Source organism: Tetrao urogallus (assembly GCF_951394365.1).
Source record: "Tetrao urogallus genome assembly, chromosome: 1".
Classification (NCBI taxonomy): domain Eukaryota; kingdom Metazoa; phylum Chordata; class Aves; order Galliformes; family Phasianidae; genus Tetrao; species Tetrao urogallus.
Window position 1 is genome coordinate 76,677,063 of NC_136813.1, and position 21,884 is coordinate 76,698,946.

The 21,884-nt window shown below is 39.0% G+C and overlaps 1 protein-coding gene across 1 annotated transcript in view; it reads left to right on the forward strand.

Annotated features, from left to right (window-relative positions):
* The window catches only part of PHEX (phosphate regulating endopeptidase X-linked), a gene marked incomplete at both ends in the record, with an annotated part of 92,075 nt that overhangs the window by 42,289 nt on the left and 27,902 nt on the right, over positions 1-21,884 (forward strand). The window contains 3 exons of the mRNA XM_079549383.1: positions 622-723; positions 17,747-17,824; positions 19,511-19,614. Of these exons, the coding sequence (XP_079405509.1) occupies positions 622-723; positions 17,747-17,824; positions 19,511-19,614 (284 nt within the window). The remainder of the gene's footprint in view (positions 1-621; positions 724-17,746; positions 17,825-19,510; positions 19,615-21,884) is intronic.

Below are 21,884 nucleotides of genomic sequence, written 5' to 3' on the forward strand. Positions count from 1 at the left end.
AGGCTGTCCCTAGATGTTCAAGATTAGAGAAGCCATGGCCTCTTTCCCTGCAGTAAGCACAGCTTACTGGTTAAATATTTGAATGCTGCTTTGTATTTGGATCATGATATTCTCAGCCCAAATTCAGATCTTTGGCAGTATTAGTGAGGAATATCTCAGTGTGACATAAACTAAGCAAGGCTACAGATGCTCTCTCTACAGAAAAGGCTTTATCTGTGCAAACACTTTGCAGCTGGCTCCTTCCTGCAGGGACTAGTGATCTAGGACCAAAGAGACAGAAATCTCCACAAATCAGTGCAATTCTCCCAGTGTTGGCTTTTTTTTTTTGGTTTTTTTTTTTTTTTTTTTTTTAAGATTTTGAGTCAGGCTTTCTCACAGTTGTGACATGAAAGGATCAGCAGGCTGTGTAGTACAGCTGAAGGGAATAAAAAGAAGAAACTTACTTTGAGAAGAATTGTCTGAGGGCTGGAAAAAGATCCACCTTCAAGATCTATTGATCTATTAGTGGTCACTGTCTGATTTGGAACCGTTCGTGGTCTTACTAAGTACTTCATGCACTGAAACTTATAATGATTCCGCCATGGCAGTTTAATGAAGAGAGGTTTACTAACTATTTTCCAGATGGAAGAGCTGACTGAAGGAATTCGCTGGGCTTTTATTGACATGTTGGAGAAAGAAAACGACTGGATGGACTCTGAAACAAAAAGAAAGGCTCATGAGAAGGTAATAAATATAAATGGAGGGTGGGTAAAGTCCCATCAGAGTAAAGACTGGCCTTGAGGGAGAACAGAATGTTGTGGACCTTACTTGCCATTACCTTGTTCTTCCTGCCTTGCCTCCATCTGTCTCAGTTTGATTCTGACTGATGTAGACTATGAGCTTGTTTCAGACTTTCTGTGCCTTACTAGGTTGTTTTGTGTGGAAATAGAGGCTTCAGCCAGGAAAGGAACATGGGAATTGTTCACATCTCGTACCTTCTCATACACCATGGTGGAAGGTCTACCTTTAAAGCCACCTTCCACGATTGTGGCAACCATCCCAGCTGAACACCCATCTGACAGAGCTAGTTACAAAGTGTTATGGTCAAGGCTGGCATAACCTTTCAGGTGGAATGTCAGTAAAACTCAGGAGGTAAAGGTGAAAGCAGGACACACTGAAAGATCTCTTCCTGGTCTCCTTCCTTGCTATTGGTATGTGATAGAGGGAGACAGAACATGTCTAAATGTAGAACTCTGCCACAGGACAGCAGTCAGGAGAGGCATAAAGAAAGCAGAATTGGAGGGAAATGTGTAGGACTGCCTCCTTATGTAGGAGGCAGCAGGATGTCAGAGAATTAATAAATATCCTCTCTGAATACAGTGACATGCAAGTGCAGCTTTCCTACTCACTGTGCTGAAATTAAAATTGTGCTGTTTTGGTTTGAAAACAAATACAGACTTCAAGGAATTTTTGTTGATTTTGTTGAAAAGGCTGTTCAGACACTTCATCAGTGGAAAGGTTTAAATTCCATACACAGCCCATATAACTTTTTTACAGTGGTGCCCTGCACAGATGCACAAATGAAATACAGCTGCATAATTGGACCACTAAACTCTACAGAAAGCAAAGAATCATAAGATGCAGTCTATTTCTTCATTTACCTGATGGCATGTGGGCTGCAGTTATTATTTCTTACTGGCTGCAATGCTTATTTGTTTACTAGAAAAAAATATAGAAACATAATGAACTTTAATTTAGATATTTGGCAAATGTGATGCAGACTACAAGCAGGAAGATTTTCTATTACAAGTCAAATGTTGATTTTTTAGCAAGCAGTCTGCTTAACCATTGTGTTAAAAATTTGCTGACTTCCTTCCAGTAGAGAAATCATACAAGCATTGCCACAAACTAATAAACTCTCTAAAAAGCTCTCTCTTTTCTAGGTTAGGAAAGGATGTGTTCAGAAGTTAGGTTTGATCTTTTGTAGGTGGCGATGACGCGTGTAGGAAGCTTACGGTACTTGCTTCCAATTTAGGCATCTCAGTTAAGTTTCTGAAGTTAATGGGGTGAGTCTGGACTGAGCAGTGCATGCCAAAGTAAATTCAGGATGTACAGTGAAAAAAACTACGTGCGAAAGGACTTTGAATATCAAATGGTTTAAATCCATTACCACTGACTTGAACAACAATTTTATAGTTTACTGTGCTAGGAACGAGGTCAAGGTTGTATGACACAAATGTAATGTAATGATTTTGCAAATTGCAGTAATATAGAGAGGCATTTTGGTAGATTTCCAGGCATGGTCTTTGTACATGTTTTTTAACTACTATTTATTGCTAATCATTCGTATTGGGTGTGTGGTGGAACATTTGGATGGACATGTTTGTAATTCAAGAAGTGTATACATTACTTGTATAGCCAGATAATTCACTGCAGAAATCTGTGATATATCACAAAACAGAACCTTCAAAATCTGTTACTCCTTAAGATCCTATGAGCCATTTTTAAAAATACTTATGCATTAACAGAACAGTTAGACAATAGGATTGCTGGAGTACTGGTTGTTTGATTGTTTTAAAAGAACAAATGCGGTAGTATTGCTTTATTATATAGATCCATACAAGAAATATTTCTTTGTCAATCTGAGAGGATTTTGAAAATTTGGAAGTATCTTTTTCTCGAATTGAAGAAGAGCAAGCTACATGATCCTGGGGATTTTCATTGTTTTACTCTTTGTTTTGGAGCATTATCAAGGTAGTGGTTATGGCAGTGTGATGACAGAGCACAGTGGGGTGCTGGAGGCACCGTCTTTCAGACAGAAGGCCAGAAAGGGTCCTTGTCTTTGATCTTCTGTATAGGCAACCTGTAGCATTTTGGCCAATTATTGCTGGGCAGAGCTCAGTAACATGTAAACAACTCCAGTTTTCTGTTGATAGAGCCTCCATGGAAGTTTTTAATGAGTGTGTGATATTCTGTTTGAACCAAATTTCAAGTCTTGTGCAAGCATCTTCTGCTTGTTTCTCTTTCCAGAACAAAAGATGGCATCCAATCATTACTATCATTGTCTGTTTAGTAAAGAAAGAGAGCTATTAGTTAGATGAAGAATGTCTTGACCTTTTATCATGTTTTCATTAGTGGCTACCAAAGGAGATTGCACCTCATTCCCAGTTTATGTATGAGAAGCTGAAGTGCAGGAGTAGTGTCAGATCTAGGGACAAGAAATACCTCCCTGTTTTAATGCTCAGACTGTTGCAGCCCCCTGTGCTGTAGCACATCATCCGTTGTAGTAACACAGAGTTGCTACCTGAAGTTCTAAAGCAGAGCTGTAGGCTGTATGGAAAGGGCAGACATTCATATACTAAGCACGTCCCCTGAATTTTTGGTCTTCTTACATTCTCGAGTGCAGTGCAAAGAGAACTGTACAGAACTACTATTTTTTGTTTACTGGGCCTCCTTCATAGGAACTGTTTATTTTGCCATTAGCCCTTCCTTTAACTTCAGGAGCGTTTGGGCCGTTAACAAACTTTCTGCCCATTTCCTGAAAGAGGAATAAAATCAGTGCACAATATGGATGCCTGCGCAGTGAGTCTTCCTGGAAGAACAGCTCCTCTCAGGTGTCTTTTTTGTTCCTTCTGCCGATTGTATCATCAAATGACAACACTGTCATGCAAATGACTTGGCAGCTCTCAAGAAAATTAACTGCAAATCCTCTCCGCAACAGGGATAGTCACAGTCACACATTTTGACTGCTGCCTGTTTGGCTGACTGATCCCCACCTTGCACATGGCCAATGCCAGACCTGTACACCTGCTGGCAGCCTGACGCTTTGCACTCATAGGGACCATTGACCTCTGAAGGACATATAAAAGGCTTTCAGGTAGAATCAATGGTGATCTGAGCTCCAGGCATCCTGTAAGCTCCATTTTACCATTGAAGTGTTTTGTGCCTATGACTCGGTGTGTCTGTTAAGTTGCGGAGATGGACATCCAGTACTATCTGTTCACTCTAATTTGGTAAGCCTAAAATGCATTAAAAGGATCAAACAAACAAGCTCATGTGACATAAGAAACATGTGTGATGTCTGAAAACCACTCTTTTAGCCCCTGTATACTTTGGAGCTAAGGTTTAGCTTTCCTTCAGTAATAGAATACTATAGTAAGAAAACTACTAATTTCCCTCCTATCCTCCCTTTCTTCCTCTTTCTCTGTGATGGAAAGGTGGATTTAAGCCAGCCTATCTGAAAGTCAGCCCTACAAAGAGAGAATTCGACAAACTGAGGTGTCTGATTCCCGTGCAGTTCTCACCTAATTCTCTGGATGGAGCTCACGCTGCTTCCAAAGCAGCTCCTTGCCGCAGAGGAGCACTTTGCCTCGATGCTCCGCTTTCTGCCCTGTCCTGCCTCTGTTCTTTGTGAGCCTTGTTTTACTGGTGTGTAGTTGACTATTATCAGAATTTCTTAAACTATTCCTGTTAACCTTCCAAATTCTCAATGGAAATATTTCCGATTGTAAAAAAAAAAAAGAAAGAAAGAAAGAAAGAAAAGGATTTATTCTAGCTCTTTTAGCCTCTGTTGTAAGGACCCTGTGTTTTTGTCCACATTTGAGGAGAAGATAAAATTATTCACATCGAGAGGGCCTAAGTGTGTCTAGTCAGAGTCTTCAGGTAGGCAGTCTGCAAGCTGCAGCATCCAAGCAGAGATGCCTCCTTCACTGCCATGGCAGTGGAAGGCTCATAGCCACCCTGCAGCCTCCAAGATGGGTGGTGACTAAAGATGGGAGGGCAGGCTTTTGTCTCCTTGACCATGCGAGTACAGATTGTAACCACTGTCTCAGTGAAAGTACATTGGAAGCTATATTTTGAAATGGTGGACCACAGGGAAAACGGAGAGCCCACAACTTATATGCCATTCGTGTGGCTCGTATGATCAGAGCTTTCATCTTTAAAACACTAATTTCTTGCTGCTGCTCTTCAGAGCATAATTCAGTGGAAGATCATCACTAAGATGTAAAATTATTCCCTTTCTTGGGCAGAAGCCATTATTTTATTAATCTTTTTTTTTTTTTTTTTTTTTTTTTTTTTTTTTCCTCTCCTTGAAATGACCCTTCTTCGTGGATTTAACTGGGAGCTCTTTTTTGAGCTCTTTTTTTGTGTCTCAAAAAAGAGACACAAAAGCTTGTTTTCTGAAAGGTTGCAAATAGCCTGCATTGTAAGAAGTTGGGTGGTTTTTTGGTTTTTTCTTTTCTTTTCTTTTTTTTTTTTTTTTTTTTTTTTTTTTTTTTTTTTTTTGCTTTGCAATACTGTTTTTAAAGCATGGATGACAAGCCCCCAAAAAAGTCTTGTTTTTCTGTAATAAGATTTCTTTCTGTAACTTTGTTAACCTCTTTAGGTCATGGAGCACAAATCCCAATGTCACTGTGCAATCATTTTTTGCCCATTGAACTTGCCTCTGCTTGGCTTTATTTCTCTCTAAGGAAGTCATATATGCAACATTTGTTCCGTTTGCGTCTTTCTCTGAACACCAAAAAGAAGCAAAAATATAAGGACAGTGCCTAGCTATAGGTGTCTCTCTCAGGCAGTGCTACCTTAGTTTAGCCTACAGTTCTGCTGTGCCAGAGAGCTGCAGCAAACATCCCAATGCAATTCAGGCCATTAGCCCTCTCTAATTTATGAGCTATCTTTGCAAGTCTTGTCTGAACAAAGTATAGGTGCTTTAGAGGAGATAACATGTGTTACCCCATAGAAGACATTCACTTCTCATCTGGAACTTTCTGTCTGAATCCAGCCCTCTGGTCAACTAAGTGAGCCCCTACCATCTTTCCCACTTCTCAGTAGTCACTCTCTCCTCATTTTTGGGTGATTTCACTGTGAACATGATGGCCATACTGTTCTGACCAGTGGTCCAATGTTTGGCTTGGACAGTGGCCAAACAGTAGCAGATGTCTAGAGATGAACATAAGGACAGGGCAAGCACGAAGGGGTGCTTTCTCGCTATCCTCTCCCTGCCTCTGAAAATCTGCTGCTCTATTGCCAGAAGTGGAGTATTTGTATTTATTTAGTTTTTTTTTTCTTCTTTTTTTTTCTTTTTTTTTTTTCTTTTTTTTTTCTCTTGTGGGTTTGTCTGGTGACTTTCTGAACCCACAACAAATGTTATCATCCACAGCTTCCCATGGCAGAGTTCCACTGCCTCACTGTGCTTTCTGTGATGGAGCACCTCCTCTTGTTTGTCTGGAAAATGTCCTCTGTTCCTCTTACATTCTTATAGTGAGGAAATCAGAGAATCATCTCATTCTCTGTTCTTTTCTCATGCTCATGCTTCTTTATGTATAGCCCTGGCACAGCAATACATGCAGGGAGAATAGAGCCTCCTGCATTTATTCAAATAGACTTCTCAGGGCACTCACTGAATACAGTTCTGAAAAATAACTTTTCATTAACATCTGCTGCATACTTGGACAAAAAGGCCAGACCACATCTTTGGGAGCTGAAATTAATCTTGCCTAATGCCATGTTAATTTTGCACAAAGGTAACAAAACATCCAATCTTGAGAACAGTCAGTGGGTGCTCTGCAAAAAGGAAAATGTGTCTTTGTATCTTGTGAGTTCTGTGGACCCATCCTTTGAAAAATAATGCAAAATATCACAGAGGAACCATCCACATCCCAGTGCCTCTCGCATCTGAAGTAGGCTTTTTCAGCAAGGAAGGCCAGCACAGGGCTGACAAAACAACACTTCGTAAGGGAGAGGGATGGAGTTTCTAAACAGAGGATCCCAAGACACCTTTCACTGGTTCTTTTAAGATGATTTTATATTATTGTTTCAAGAATCTCAAAGATTTTGCAAAGAGTTGTAAGACTGCTTCAGAGCACAAATGAGCTGCCAGACTTACTTCAAAAGAAGGAGGAAAAGGGAAAAATTTAAAAGGGCTTTAATTGCATTTGGACACTATTTCCAAAATTCAAAAATTTTCAAAAATTTTCAACTATTCAAAAGTCAGCAGAAGCTCTTGCTTCCTAATTTACTGATTTTTACCACTAAGTTTTATTCAGATCTTCTTACAACAACACTGTCACTTCTAAATGGGAAAGCACACTTAATGCTAGTTAAGACCTGGCTGTACTTGTACTTCGTGGAACTTAGCTCTCTGAAAAAGAGGGTAGTCTCTGTCTGGACAAGTGCTTTGATGTGAAAATTTCAGGTCCTGTTTCTGTTGTAACAGTTTTGTTTCAAGGAGCGATGAGAAACTCTCCTGATACAATTGAAACATGAAGTTCAGGAAAGCCAGTCGCATTGTAACTTTTCATGTTTGCAGCTCTTTTGGGCTCCACAGGTGTTCCTGGGAGCTTACCTTCATGGGGGTTGGACTAGGTGATCTCCAGAGGTCCCTTCCAACCCCTACAGTTCTATGATTCTGTGTAACTCATCTTTATCTTACTGTGAGCAGGGACATACGAAGAGAAGGGGGCAAAGTTCAGATGCAGTAGGAAGTCAGATAAATGCCATGTAGCTCAGAAATGACACAAGAGATTTGAAAATCTAACTCTACTTACCTGGGTTGGAATATGGATGGTGGAAGATCTCACTATCCCTCAGATAGCCGTTTGGAAAATGCCAACATTCAGGGTAACATTTTTCACCTGGAAAATAAAGAGAATGGAAGACACTTTTCTTTCTAAGTGTCCTCATTCTATTCCCTGAACAAAAATAAATCTTCACTTTCCATCAGATTAACAAGCAATTTTTTTTTTTAAAGTCAAATATTTGTTTGCTATCACAAACTTTAATTTTTTGAACTCAAAGAATAATCTATCTCACCTTCCAAATTTAATTTAACCTTCTCCGGAGGACTGGTCTTTTCTGCTCAGTAACTGCAGGAGATGTTCTCCCTTGGCCAGAGTTGAAACTAATAGCCATGGCATGTTTGCTTATCTCTTATCTCTGGGGTTAGATCGCTGCTGTCAGCTTCTCCCTTGTTATCTGGCTGCTGCTACTGCTCACTCAGTTGTGCAGGGATGTCAGTTCCATTAATAACCTGAGCACCGTGCAAACAGATAGTGGAAAACAGGTGAAGAGAGAGGAAATTGTATTTAACCCTGATCTTGCAGCTGTCATTTTTCAGACTCTGTCACAACTGCGTAGTGCCCGAATGGGTGCGTGACATCAAAACACCTGTGACAAATGGCGTGGCTGAAATGCAGAGAGGGAGATGGAGAAGCAGATGGACACCTGCAGCCGCTCAGGGACAGGGGTGAATCTGGAGCTTTTGTGCCAGGAATGCAACATGAAAGCATTGATATGCCAAAAGGCAGCTTCATTCTTCCAAAGGGCAAGAAGTCTTTCATCACCCTTGGAAGTCTCAGACAGTTCAACTTTTACAGTTTTTGTTATTTTACCAAGGAAAATTGCATTCCATAGAGGAATAGTTACACAGATATTATAGTCCCCCAGCTGATCAGTAATGGGTTCTGAGGCATAATTGTAATTGATTTAAATATGAAGTGTGCAAAGGCTTAGAATAGACAAAGATTTGGTTTTGAGTAAAAAATGGCATTTTCTGCCTATGCTTTTTTTCCTATATATTTCATTTTTGTCCATAGCCTTCGTTTTTGTCTATAGCCTTTGTTTTTGTCCATATGTACATCTGCTTTTTTCACATGGCATATACAACTGGTAGTGGCACACTTGCTGCTGTGCCAGGCGGAAGGAGAGCAAAGTCTTCAAGATCTGAGCCAAGCAAAATGTGTTAAAAACTGAAATGAGGAGTAGAGTACCAGACTAGTGGGACGAAGGGACAATTTTACAGTGTCTCATCTCAGCTATGTGTGAGTCTGATGCTTACTTGTGGCTAGAAATTTTTCACACTCTATTGTTTAAAAAAAAAAAAGTGGCTCAGCAACTTTTGCTAAGCAAAGGTAACCTTGAAAATATTAAATGATATTACATGATGATGCTAAATGATGCATGGAGAGGCTGAGGTCAGAAGTTATCCCTCTCTGGAGCAGGTTATTCAGCATTTTGCTGAGTAAATTGCCAGAAGAAACACTGCAGTAAACTCATATCCCATACAACTGTGATCTGAAGAGAACTTCCCCGCCCTTCCCCTGTGCCTGGGCTGCTCCTCACAGAGGATGCTGCAGCACTCAGTTCCTGAGATCTCTTCAGCATAACAGGGACTTTTATTTTGTCAGGCAGTACAGCGCTTTCTGTTAAAACTGCTCTTTCCCCAGAGCTAAAACAAGAACAGCAGAAAAGCTTTAGCAGCAAGGTGGGTGTGTTTCTAGCAAGAGATGGCATAGCAGTGGGAGTGCAGGCTGGCTGATGGGGAATACAAGGGCTAAGCAGGAAAGTGAGCCCAGGTAGCAGTTTCTGTAAGAAATGCAACAAAATTTCTGCAGCTTGCTAATGTGCCAAAGCAGTTCAGAGGTGGCCTTTGCTTTTTTTTTTTTTTTTTTTTTTTTTTTTTTTGCACTGTAGATCCTCAGGATTCTAGTTCAAAAGCATTGGGTGAAAATATCTAACGCAGTTTCAAAGGACAGATACAGGTTTTTTTTGTTGTTGCTGCTGTTCTTGATTGTGATGGTGGTTTTCTTTCTTGTCTATTTTTGTTTAATGAAAAAAAATTAAACAATTGTCTAGGAAAACAAAGAAAGGTACCTGAAAATAAAGGCTTGAGAAAGAACAGTGTTCTAAAGTACTACGGATGTGTCTGAGTTCAACTCAGGCACGTAAGTTACAGAGCTATGCTGAAGGCAATTTAGCAGCGTACTCCAGGGGTATAAATCTACCAGCATAATGCTAATGATGGCCTGTGCTTCCAGAGCAGAACAATTTTGCTTCTGGCTTGCTTGACATCTAAGTGGAGGAGGCCCTGGCTATCTGCGTGCACATCTGTGAATTCACACCCTAATTGGTTCTATGGTGTTTTAGAGGGCATAAAGCACAGAAATGCATGCACTGGGGTGGACTTGTCACCACAGGCATGGTGACATGATGCTGCAGTGGGGCCTCACACAGGCTGTCAGGGTGCATATCTGCATACTGTTCTTTTTTCTGATCCACAAGTGTAAATCCAGCTCCACTGAAATTCCAGTGATGCTTAAAACTCATTTAGGAGCTTTGGATAGTCACGTTTTGCTGTTAACTAATTCTTTTGCCACTTACCACAGTTGTGCTGACCTGCAGATGAATGGAAATAAAATATTTTCCCTGAATTTCTCTCCTGGCATAACTGTGGGTGATTGGGCTCCTGATACTGAAATCACGTGTCCTTCAGGCCCATTTGTTTTTTCTAAGACATAATTACTATTCCATGTGGGTTTTACCAAGCTCAGCAGGTCAGAAATAATATAAAGGCAGAGCTGTATGTTTCTGAGGTAGTATCTTTCTTTAGCTGAAATACGTTGCACTTTCCAGAATGTGTTATGAGGTGATAAGCAAGGAAGGATACGCTGTGGAGGCAATTAAACCTGGGTGTACTGTCAGAAGTGGTTCCCAGGTTGTGCTGTCCCCCAAATCATGCCTGAGAGATACCATTGAGAGCATCTTTTGGTGCAGTCTGAACCCATTCCCTTTGTTCCTTGACCCTGCTTGAAGCTCTTCCCAGGCATATGGCACTGGAGGGAGACACCTTGCCTCAGAGAGGCCAGGTACAGACAGTGAGCACTCTTGGAACGTATCACGGAGCTGTGTGTGGTTATCAAGGGTGCTTGGGAATATGCATCCATTGGCACCTGCTCTAGGCATTGCTGTCTGGTTCATGGAGTTAGTCTCTACTCACTTTAAATAAATAAATTATATATATATACATACACACACACACACGCATATATATATGTGTGTGTGTATTATTATATATTTTTATATAGAAAGGAAAAAAGCATTGCAGAACACCAAAACTGAAATGTGAGTAGGTAAGAGAAATCTATTGTTTTACTTGTTCAGCTTGGAGTATTCTTTATGTTGCTAAGATTTTGTCCAGATTGAAAGAAGACTAGAATTTGTTTACTCTGCCCGATGCACAAAGCAAGTATCATTATTCCAATTTTTCTTTATTGTGAAGCTGAGCTGAAGGGATGGGGAGATGAAGGTCTCTGGCCAACCAAACTTTGGAACCCCCAGCTGCAAACAGAACTGTTGACAGTAGTACTGTTCACAGCTGCTCCTAATTCTGGGAAAATATTTCAGATTTAAAGACAAATGTAATTATTACTCCCACCCCAATCACCTCCTCAGCCCTCCACATCTTTCTGCCTGTAAACAAAAGCCTTCAATTACAATCAATAGAAAAACATTGTCAAGAAATCTACCCTAGGTAGCCTTTGCTTTTTAAAATTCTCATTTGCCAAGGGTTGTCTGAGATTCTAACGTTTTTCCAAACAGTTGCTCAAGCTTTTCCACATTCATCATTTCAGATCTTTTTGTTGCTGTTGTGTTTGTTAGATTGGGATATAACAAACTGTTTTAAGGTTTTGAGCGTATAATTGGCTCTCTTGTTGATCCACTGAAGTCAAACTAAAACTCTCATTCAAAATTGTGAAAAGGATACATCTAATCATTTATGTATTGTGCAATCATAGGGAAGATATTTGCTTTGTAAAATGTATTTTATTTACAGAGCTGTGGTTCTGTTCATGGAAGACAACATTCATGTCTGTCATATATAATGTTCTGTTCATAAAAGAATAGATTCATTATAATTGTCATGCAGAGATTACAAAATGGAAATGGAATTAAAATAAAATGGACAAAGGAATTCTTTTTCTTAGTAGAATTAAAGCATAGCTGTCAGCAGAATGAGTTTGGAACCAAGCTGGTTGGAAAAAATACGAGAAGGTGTAATAATTATACTGCTGCATTGAACTAAGAAGTTATGTTTGTCAAAATACCACAGTGAATTTGTATGTTTATAACAGTCATATTATTTCAGATTTTCTGTTATTTAGTTTGGTTCTTTTGATAAAAATTCAATGCAGGACGAGTTAAAACTGAAAATTTAATTCCAGTGACATTAGCATCACAGTGCTCGAACCAGTGATTGAGACTTTGTCTTCCACAGAGCCAAAGGGGGACTTAGGACAGAAAATAGTCGCATTGTGATGTAAATTATTTTTCCCTCTGATTTGTTTCTATGCATGGCTGTCGTACTCAACTTTTAGGTGCTTGTAGCTTTATGGATAGTAATAATATTATTGTGATAGTGGATATTAGGAGTAAACATATATTGCCAAATAACTGTTTGCTTAGAAAATGTTGTCTCTTTTCCTTTCTTTTTCCTAGGAAAATAAAGTCCAATGTGGTCCCCTTTTAAGTTTTGCAAGGTGCCACTTCACTACTGATTACAGTTTATGATTTCATGTCACCCCTGCAGTGCAAATAAAATACTTCATTAAGATGTGCCCAGTCCAGCTGCCACTTAAGTCAGTGGATCACATTCTATTGATATCTGTAGTATAGTTTAGCTCTGTGATGGAAATTCTCTCTTTTACCATGATCCATCACTGTTTTCCCATTTTTTTCTATACATAAAACCTGTGATATTTATGCAGCAATTTTACCAGATGGTTCTTGAATCATCTTTTTTCAGTGACAAATGAAAAGACCAGAATTGTACATAAAGGTTGAATTAATCTTTGTAATTAAATGGAACATTACTTTGCTGTGAGTGATTTTAGCTTTCAGAAAGTATTTCATGCTAATTTTTCACCAAACTGTAATTGTATTTTTTTTTTAATTTATTTTTAGAAACTTGAAAATGATCTTCACAAAGTTATTGTGAGTCAAGTTGATATACAGAAGATCTGAATCAGACTCATAATTTTGTTGGGAGTGAGATGCACAGAGATTTTTGTTTTGAAGTCTCACACACAACTTGGTGTCAAGTGAAAATTTGACTAGGCTGGAGTGATGCATCGAAACTGGTGTTTCCACCTTAGCAAGTTGTTAAGTGTGAAAGGCCTTTGCTTTGTCTCTGTAGGAAACTGATCTGCAGTGCTCACACCAAGACGGAAAGATATGCTCATGATAAAATCCCCACTGTGTGGAAGTCAGTGGTGGATCTTCCTTGTGTAATCAGTGACAGAGAGAGCACACCAGGTCTTCTGCCTTGGAGCCTGCTCTCTAGCTGCTTGTATAGAGAACTGTTACCATGTTTTATTGCAAAATTTGCGGCTGCTGTGCATCACCCCCTGGAAGAGCCTCTCACTTTCAGTAATGAGAGAGGAAATCTGAGGAGATGAGTTTCCTTAAGTTACCCAACAGCCTAAGCTATGCTGAGTACTGAACAATAGCTGGAAGAAATACCCCATCACTCCTTTTCTTCCTGTGCATGTGGTTACTTAATATGTAAACTAGTGAGAGAAATCAAATAAGCCTTTAAACTACAAAAAGTTGTGTGTGATGGATTCATGTGCAATTACCACATTGTTGGTTCCTGTACATTTGTCACATTTCATTTGCTTTGCCCATGTGTGTGCACTCTTCCTGGAAGGCTGATCTTTTAAATATACTTTTAATCCTATTAGGGGGAAAGTATTGACTTGATTATCAAAGAACGAGCCAGTCTTAGGAGAGCTTTTTATTTTCTAGTGTTTTATGAATAAGGAGTCTTCAAATTGCCATTAAGTATTATTCAAGTGAATAGATAAGCTATCCAAGGAAGCAAGAAATTTCCAACATGCAAATTTAGAAACCCACTCTTAGGAAGATGCTTTCAAACTTATCTGCTGTGTAGATAATTTGGGCTCCACTCTGGGCTTAGCTGAAAGGGTTTGGACCTAAAAACAATGTTGGGAGGAATCTCAGTGGAGCAACTCCCAGGGATTTTGAAGGGCTTCCTACATCCTCACAGGAGTTTTGCTTTGGCTATAGGTAGCAGTCCCCTCCACCAGGAGCACCACATCCTTCAACAGTACCCCTGCTGGCAGCAGGGTACTTACTGATGTACCACAGCGTCTTGGCCTGGTGCCTGTGCTACCTTTCCAGTGTGCCTGCATGGCTCTGTGGGCCTAGACCTCATGCTGGTTGGAGCCAGTTGGTTGGAAGCAGTCCTCTAGAGGGACATACTTTGTCCTTCTGATCAAGTAAGCTTATTCCTCTCTTTCTCCCATACCAGCATGTGCTACATGGTTGAGATTTTGTCTGACCAAGGGAGAATACCTCAGCAGGAGGTTTGGTTGGCTCATGAATAGCATTAGGACCAATTTGAGACACGTTTCTTTTGTGAGAGAAGGTATATAGCAAGATATAAATTGCATGAAACAGTCTTGTACTGATTTGCCTGCCATCACCTCTTGCTTTAGATGTTCTCAAAAATGCTCCTAAAGGTTGTTACTATTCATTTGTGTCTTTCCAAAAATTCCAGCACCATAAGCTTTGTTTCATAATAGTATTTTAGCATGTACCTACATTTCATGATAGCAAATTAACTCGATGTATTAATAACAGGGTGCTTTTCTGAATCTTTGTTATCCTATGTGAGTGGTGGAACATTCATGAAGGCACAAGAATTGCACAGCTAGTAAGTTCTACCTTAGTGCTTAGTCAGACTTCTGCAATGCATTGTGGTAAGACTTTGTAAGTAACACATATAATAAAGTAATACTTTTCCCTAAATACATATTTTAAAAAATACAGACAGATTTAGCCATTGTTAAAACATCAGAGTACTAAAAACAGCATTACTTTCTGAGTTACATTCAAAATACTCTGAGACAAGCTTTGTTATTTAATAAGTATTTGTTATTTAATTTATGTTGACTCTATAGCATAGTATCTCAGTATCATATGGCAGTTTTTCCTCATGCGTGGAAATCTTAAGCTTATGATATCAATTGTCAAATATGCAAAGCAAGAATTTGTGTAATTAAAAGTAAAAGTGAACCTATTACTCCTGAAGTAGGAGAGTTAAGTTAGGAAGAACTAGGTAGAGAGAACTTAAGAACTTAAGTAGGAGAGTGAAGTTAGGAGAACTTTTCCCATCTTCCTTTTCTAATGCATCAGGGCCATGACAAGACTAAATAATTTAAATGCAACTGAAATATAGAATTAATATTAAATAATACTATGGACATGATATTTAAGTCAACTTACCTCACACCTGCTACTAAAGAGCCCGGAGGAGGAATCATCCTCATCCTTGAAGATATCTGGTTAAGGAGTGGGGTTTAAAACTGCTGAAAACTGGCTCCATGCTGCTGCTATCGCTGGGCTGTCTGGAAGAAGAAACAGATGAATGTGGCAGATATTCCATATTCCACAAGGACTCCAAAATGTCCACATAGGAAAGGGAAGATGAATGTGTTGTGGTCATGACCAGACAGTTACCACTGTGGGTCTGGGGGCAGTGTCCATCTCTGCTTCTTTGAGCAAAAGAGTGCTGCCAGATCCAGCCTGGCTTTGTAGTCTTCTGTGTTTACAACCAATGACATATGAACCTTTTTCTTTCATTTCGAGGGCAGTCTAGAAAGTGAGAGGATACACTGTAGTTCAGAAAAACAATGATGTTCCTTTATATGCCCAAATTCAATCAACAATTTTTGATGGACAAAGTGCTGGGTAAATCATGATTGAAATGGCACTGTACTGACAAAGGTAATAGTTTTTGCAAGTTGCACTCTAAATTGTTCTTAAAATATTACTCTTCATCATATAAGTTAATTAAATAGGTACAATGTAAATACCGAAGTGTTAAGGGTCAAATAAGTAGATTCAACTTAGAGTCTACTTCAAGTCATTCAGATGATGACAGAAAAACATGCAGAACATTGGAGATTCACTGAATTTGTTTAAGCAGCTGACTTAATAGAAACTAAAACTGATGAGTTTTCACTTTGCTTTATCTAGGCTAGTGTAACAACTGGGACTAAAATACTGAAAACGGAAAATGAAATTTTCCAGTCTCTTGCAAAAGTTCTGTCAGCTAGACCTGACAGCACCATCAGCAACAAAAATAGACGCTCTTGATTACACACAAACTTGCAGATGAGTTGCGCTCTCTTCTCTTCCCCTTTTTTCCCCTTAGGCATTTAAACTATCTTGAAAGGCTGCTGTACCTTCTGGAAAAGTGAGAAAACATTCAGCTGAGGATTAATTTGGCTCATTTCATATTTCCTGTTCAGCATTTGTCTTCCATTGTGTTTTTTTTTCACTGGGGATATTTGCATGACAATGGGATCTTTCTTGCTTAAGAGTTCATCTGCTCCTGCTGCTAATTTCCCACCTGAAGTTGTAATCTTCTATTTGAGACATCTTAATTATCTCAACCGCAATTAATTGTGATGTCACAAGTGGAGGATTATGACTTTAGGTTGGAAATGAGATTGAGAAAATGAAGGAGTTTCAAGAAGCTAATTGGTTTTTCTTGAAAATAAAATAGAAGAGAGTTTTTGTTAAACTGAGGCAGACCCTATCAGCTTTCTTACTGTTGTGGAACAAACGATTCTAATTCTTGCTGCCTGTGGTCTTCGTGAGAGGCTTTATTGTATGAGATGCTGTGGAGGCGAAAAAAAGGGCAAAGATTTTATTGTGGAGAAAAGGGGACCTTCCCTTGAAATGCCATCCCATGCTGCAAGTGGGAAGCAGGAGATGGTGGGCCAACAGAGAGATCCAGGATCTGCTTGCAGATAGAATACAGTGTTGGTATGACTCTCATTTGTTTAAAACCCAGTCAGTTTGTTGCATTTTGTATCTTGCAATATTCACTAGTATTTAGGCGTTTGACTTTCCAGATAATATTTCCAGAAGAGTTTTTTTGTGAGGGGTGGAGGAAATCCTAAGATACTTGAGGATGCATTAAGTTCAGCTTCCCAAAAACATATGAAAACATATCCATCAGAGCTTTAATTTATTCAGTGTGTTCGTCATATTTCACTTCTTTGTATGTCATCTTATCCTTTCATATTCTTCTGCTTTTCCTTTGGAAATATATTATTTTCACAGCAATGTGCTGTGTCTGGGTGACCTGCTGTTTTTGTGAGGCCATTGCTAAAGCTGTTTACATCTTTATGCTGTGATTTATGAAATAGCAGTGCTCATCTACAGCTGCTATGAATTCACACCAGCATGTTTACACAGATTACACATAAACAATGGGATCAGTTCATCACTGAAAAGGAAAAAAACAAAGACAAAGAAACGCTAAGTGTCTCACTTTAACACCATTACTGATGTCAGGAAAGGCTAAAGGCTGTAAATCAGAGAGCTGAAAGTAGAGAATGAACTAAAGGTCAGCCATGTGGTTTTAGGAAAGTAAAATGTCCATCAGAAAAATGTTCACCCATCCTCAGATGTAAAGGGAAGTGACCATCAGTGAAATCATTGGTTTGTTCTTGCTGCGATCCAGGCTTAGCCATATCTGTGAAATAAATATATTTTAGCGCTTGGATGCATACCAGCTGCTGGGCCACTGCAAAATGGCACATCTTCTGGAGCCTTTTGGAAAACATTGTAAAAAGAAGCATTTTGACCACTTGATGATCTCAGTTACTGGTAGAGAAGACCAGCTGTTCAGAATAAGATTTTGGTTTTCAAACAGATTGCTGTAATTCTGCAAAAACTGCAGGTGTCAACAGACCCACTGTGATAATCTGACCACGTTGTGAAGTGAAACTCATTCGTGGCCCTGAATTTACCTTGTAGGCAAGTTGGTTTGAAGTTAAAACAAGATGCCTTCAGAGCGACATAATACTATGCAATGGAAAATATGAAGAAAAAAAAAGAGAGAGAAATGTTTATATTTGCCAATTCTTTTTTTCTTTCTTTTTCTTTTTCAAAGGCAAAAGCAGTTATGGCGAAAGTGGGTTACCCTCAATTTATAATGAATGACACATATATTAATGAAGACATCAAAACAGTAAGTGTCAGATTTGCAGCTTTCTTCTTTTACATCTTGGGACCATTCTTTGCTCTCTTCTATTGCTGTTCAAAATCAAAGCTTTTTTTTTTGTTTTGCCCACATCTGGATTTCGGCTTGCTTGGTTATTTTTAAGCTCTAGTGCATAAAAAGTCAATGATGTTGTGTTGAAGTAAGATGGCCATCATGCTGGCTGACAATAAAATTCACCTGGGTGTAATGAACCTTCCTGCTATTAACCATTTTTCAGGTTAAAAGTACCCCAGCTTAAATTTTGTATTTAGTTATAAAAAATACAACCAAAAATGTATCTCCTCAAGGTAACAGCCTTCAAAAAGCCTAGTGTGGTTTTTTTTGACTGAATTATTACAATTGATGATTCCAACATAGTATGGGCTCTCTGCTTTTTCTCCAGGCTATGAATTTTCTAAGCTTACAATTATCATGTCTTCAGGCCCTAACTGCTGCACAGCCCTACAGCTAGACAAGCTGGACAAGAACACTGTTGGGGCCTCAATCCTGAGCCAGTATTTATTCAGCTTGGGTATAGCCGAAAGGAAGACGATGAAGAATAATATATTCTTCCATTTTCCAAAAAAGTAACTGTGGCATGTGTGTGATAAATTGAATTACTGCAAGTCATAGGCAAAGTGGAACCACAAATTCAATCTTGAACCACTAAAATCCAAGTAGGGGTGGAGTTAATTTGCCAAAGAACATGAAAGAACACTGGAAGGAGGCATGATTTATTGGTGACCCTTGGAAGAGTCAACTCTACAAGCTTAGTCTTTGTCCATGGAAGAGTAGGGTGAAGTGGTGCTGTGAAGCCAGTGCAGAGACAGAGGATGGGACCAGTTTTGCCACTCAGAGTATGGAAATACTTACCACAGATAAATGGTTATATCTAGCAATAATAATAACAACAATAATAATAATCGTTAATCACAGTTGAAAAAAAAAAGATAAATCCCTCACAAATTCTGGTATTGCTTGAAATTGACAACAGGGATCTCAGTTGGATTTTAAAAGAATAGAATAACTCTTTTTTTTTTTGCATGGTTAGTTGTGTGCGTGGGTTCTTAATAGATTTGGAGACTTGTGGAACATGGAACCCTATGGCTGTGTGAGTTTAATGTGAGGAGTGGTAAAAACCTATAAAAACAGCAGCAGAATCCTTCAAGGGCATACAGTACAAACCATTTGCGATGAAATGCAAAGCAAACAGAGAAAAAGAGGCTTTGTTACTGTCTTGAAAGTGGTTTTAAAATGAAGTTTTAAAAATGAGGATAGACCTCTTCTCTTAAAGAGAAAAGGCTGCCTTTTAATAGCTGTAGAAATGTGCAGTCTGCAATTTGTCATTAGGTACTACTGATTTCCTCAGCTGCATCTGCACAGGTGAAAGCTTTTTGTGATATTCCAGTCCCTTGTGTAAATCCATTCACCATCCATTTTTAAACCAGTATCACAAAATATTTATTCATTCTACCAACTATGGGAATTTCATTTGTTTTGATCATGCCTAAAAAAAAAAAGTTTTTTTTTTTTTTTGACATGATCAAAACAAATGAAATTTATTTTGATGAAAATGAAAAAAAGATTTTTTTTTAAATTAAAAGTTCTGGTTGTTTTGTCAGCTCTTGTTTCCTTGGACATGTTCTAAAAAATATCTATGCTTTGCCTATACAGCTGAAGTTTACAGAAAGTGACTATTTTGGCAATGTATTACAAACTCGCAAATATGCAGCCCAATCTGATTTCTACTGGCTTAGAAAAGAAGTTCCAAAAACAGAGTGAGTAGTCAAAAGCTAAATTTTCATATTCTTTTAACAGTGTTTTAATTTATAGTATTTAATTTATATGATTTCATTGTAATAGAATTATAGGCACAACAACATATTGCAATAAAAATACTTATGGGCAAAAAAAGCGAAACAATGGTTATTCAGCAATTCCTGTGGGTATTTTTTATCACAAAATTGCTTTTTTCATTAAGTTCTAGATATTCCTATTCTGATGCACAGTGGTCATATGCTTGCAGCTTAAACTTTTAATTTAATGAAAAAAAGGAGTAATTGAATCTCAGTTAAAAGTAGATTATGTCGCAGTTAGAATTTGGAATGGTACAGCAGGGATTTATGAAGTAAATTTCCTATGAATGGAACCATTATCAAGAAATAATATTATTATTAGTAGTAATTAGTACTGTTAGTTACCTGCTGTTGATAGCAATGATACAGACCAAGGCATGATTTAATTTACTTATGTTATATTTATTTATTTGTAAGCCAGAGAATACAAATTGTGTCACATATACAGTCATCAAATACTTGAAAGAATCAGTCTCTCTTCTTACTGGTGGGTAATCAAATCCTTAAAATGCAAATTAAAACCTAAACAGAAATTAATTACTCTAATCACTCTACTTAAAAATGACTCCTCCTGCATGGAGACCTTGAAATCAGTGCAGCTGCTTAACTCCTGTGATGTGATTTCCCTATGGCTCCAGATATTCTTGCTCATACTGAACTGTATCTTGTTTTGGGGATGCTAGAGGGTACCAGCAGGAGAGGCACAGCCTGTGCCTGCTTAGAGTTTCATAATTTGGTACTGCGTACTTGAGGGAATGTTTATAGCTCAATTTTAATGTTGGGTTTTACCTTCTTGTCCCACTTTTCTCTGACACTGCAATTGTTAAACCTAGTGAAACATAACACTCGCTTCTCAAAACCAATAGAGTTGTGAGGTGCTGGAACAGGCTGCCCAGAGAAGCTGTGGATGCCCTGTACCCTGGAGGTGTTCAAAGCCAGGTTGGATGGGGCCCTGGGCAGCCTGATCTAGTAATAGTAATGGAGGTTGGTGGCCCTGCCTGCAGCAGAAGGTTTGGAGCTTGACGATCCTTGAGATCCCTTCCAGCCCAAGCCATTCTGTGATTTTATGATTCTCTGTAGAAATGGTACGCAGCAGCCCTCATCCTCTGAGCAGAGTTGAGGCAGCACAACACAAACCAAATAGATTAACGGCATGATGCAAAATGTCCCCTGTAATGGACATTAATGGTCAGATAATCCCTAATTGTGCACTGCAGGGGCTGTAATCTAAGAAGATCATGTGAGTAATCTTAAAAAATGAAGGTTTTACTCTACCAAACATTACAAGATTGATTACTTCCTCATCCTTGTCTTTGTCCTCTTATTTCAAGGGTTATTTAACAGAAGACCTTTCATCACCTTTGTCTTGCCCTTAAGTAGATCTGTTCATGTCTGTTTTTGCATTTTCCTTTGCTAAAAAAAACCAGGGACATATACAGGACTAGTGTCACAAAGTAGCTCATCCACTGAAAGTGGAATAAAAGAGAACCAGTGATCCCTTCTGCACTGTCTACAGCGCAGAGGGGAGAAGAGAACTCCTGGTGGGATTGGTATCCCCAGGTGTGCATGCATACAGGCCAGGGGGCAGACCCTCACATCTCCATCCCAGGCAGCTCACTGGCTGGGCATGGCTGGGGAGAGACCACAGGGCCCCCTGGTCCTAGTCATCCCAATTTCATGTTCTGCTTTCTCCTTCACCAGTACAGCTACATGCTATACTGTTTGTGGGGCCAGGGCTAAATCCACCTCATTCTTAGCCACAGTGATTTCTCATGGGATGTTATTCTGCCTCTACATATACGTGGGGACAGAAATGAAATCTCAAGGTGGTGTGCCTTAGGTTGACATCTGTTGCTGTGTCTGCTGAGGTATATCAAGGCACAGGGAGCCATTGTCCCTGCTAGTAAGAATGCCAGCCTATGTTTTACTTTATTATAACAAAGATAACTTCCATCAGTCTGAGGTACAACAAAGGTGGACTTATAAGTATCAGATCTTGCCATGTTTTGATTATCAGACCACTTCGTTTTGATGCTTTTGCTTCTCTTTTTCCTTTCTTTTCTTTCTCTGTGTTTTTTTTTTTCTTTTTTCTTTTTTTTTCTTTTTTTTTTAAAAAAAAGCCTGTATCATTCATTGAACTCCACAGATCATTGGTCTACACTGAAGCTTGGTGCTTTGTTAATAGAGAATTA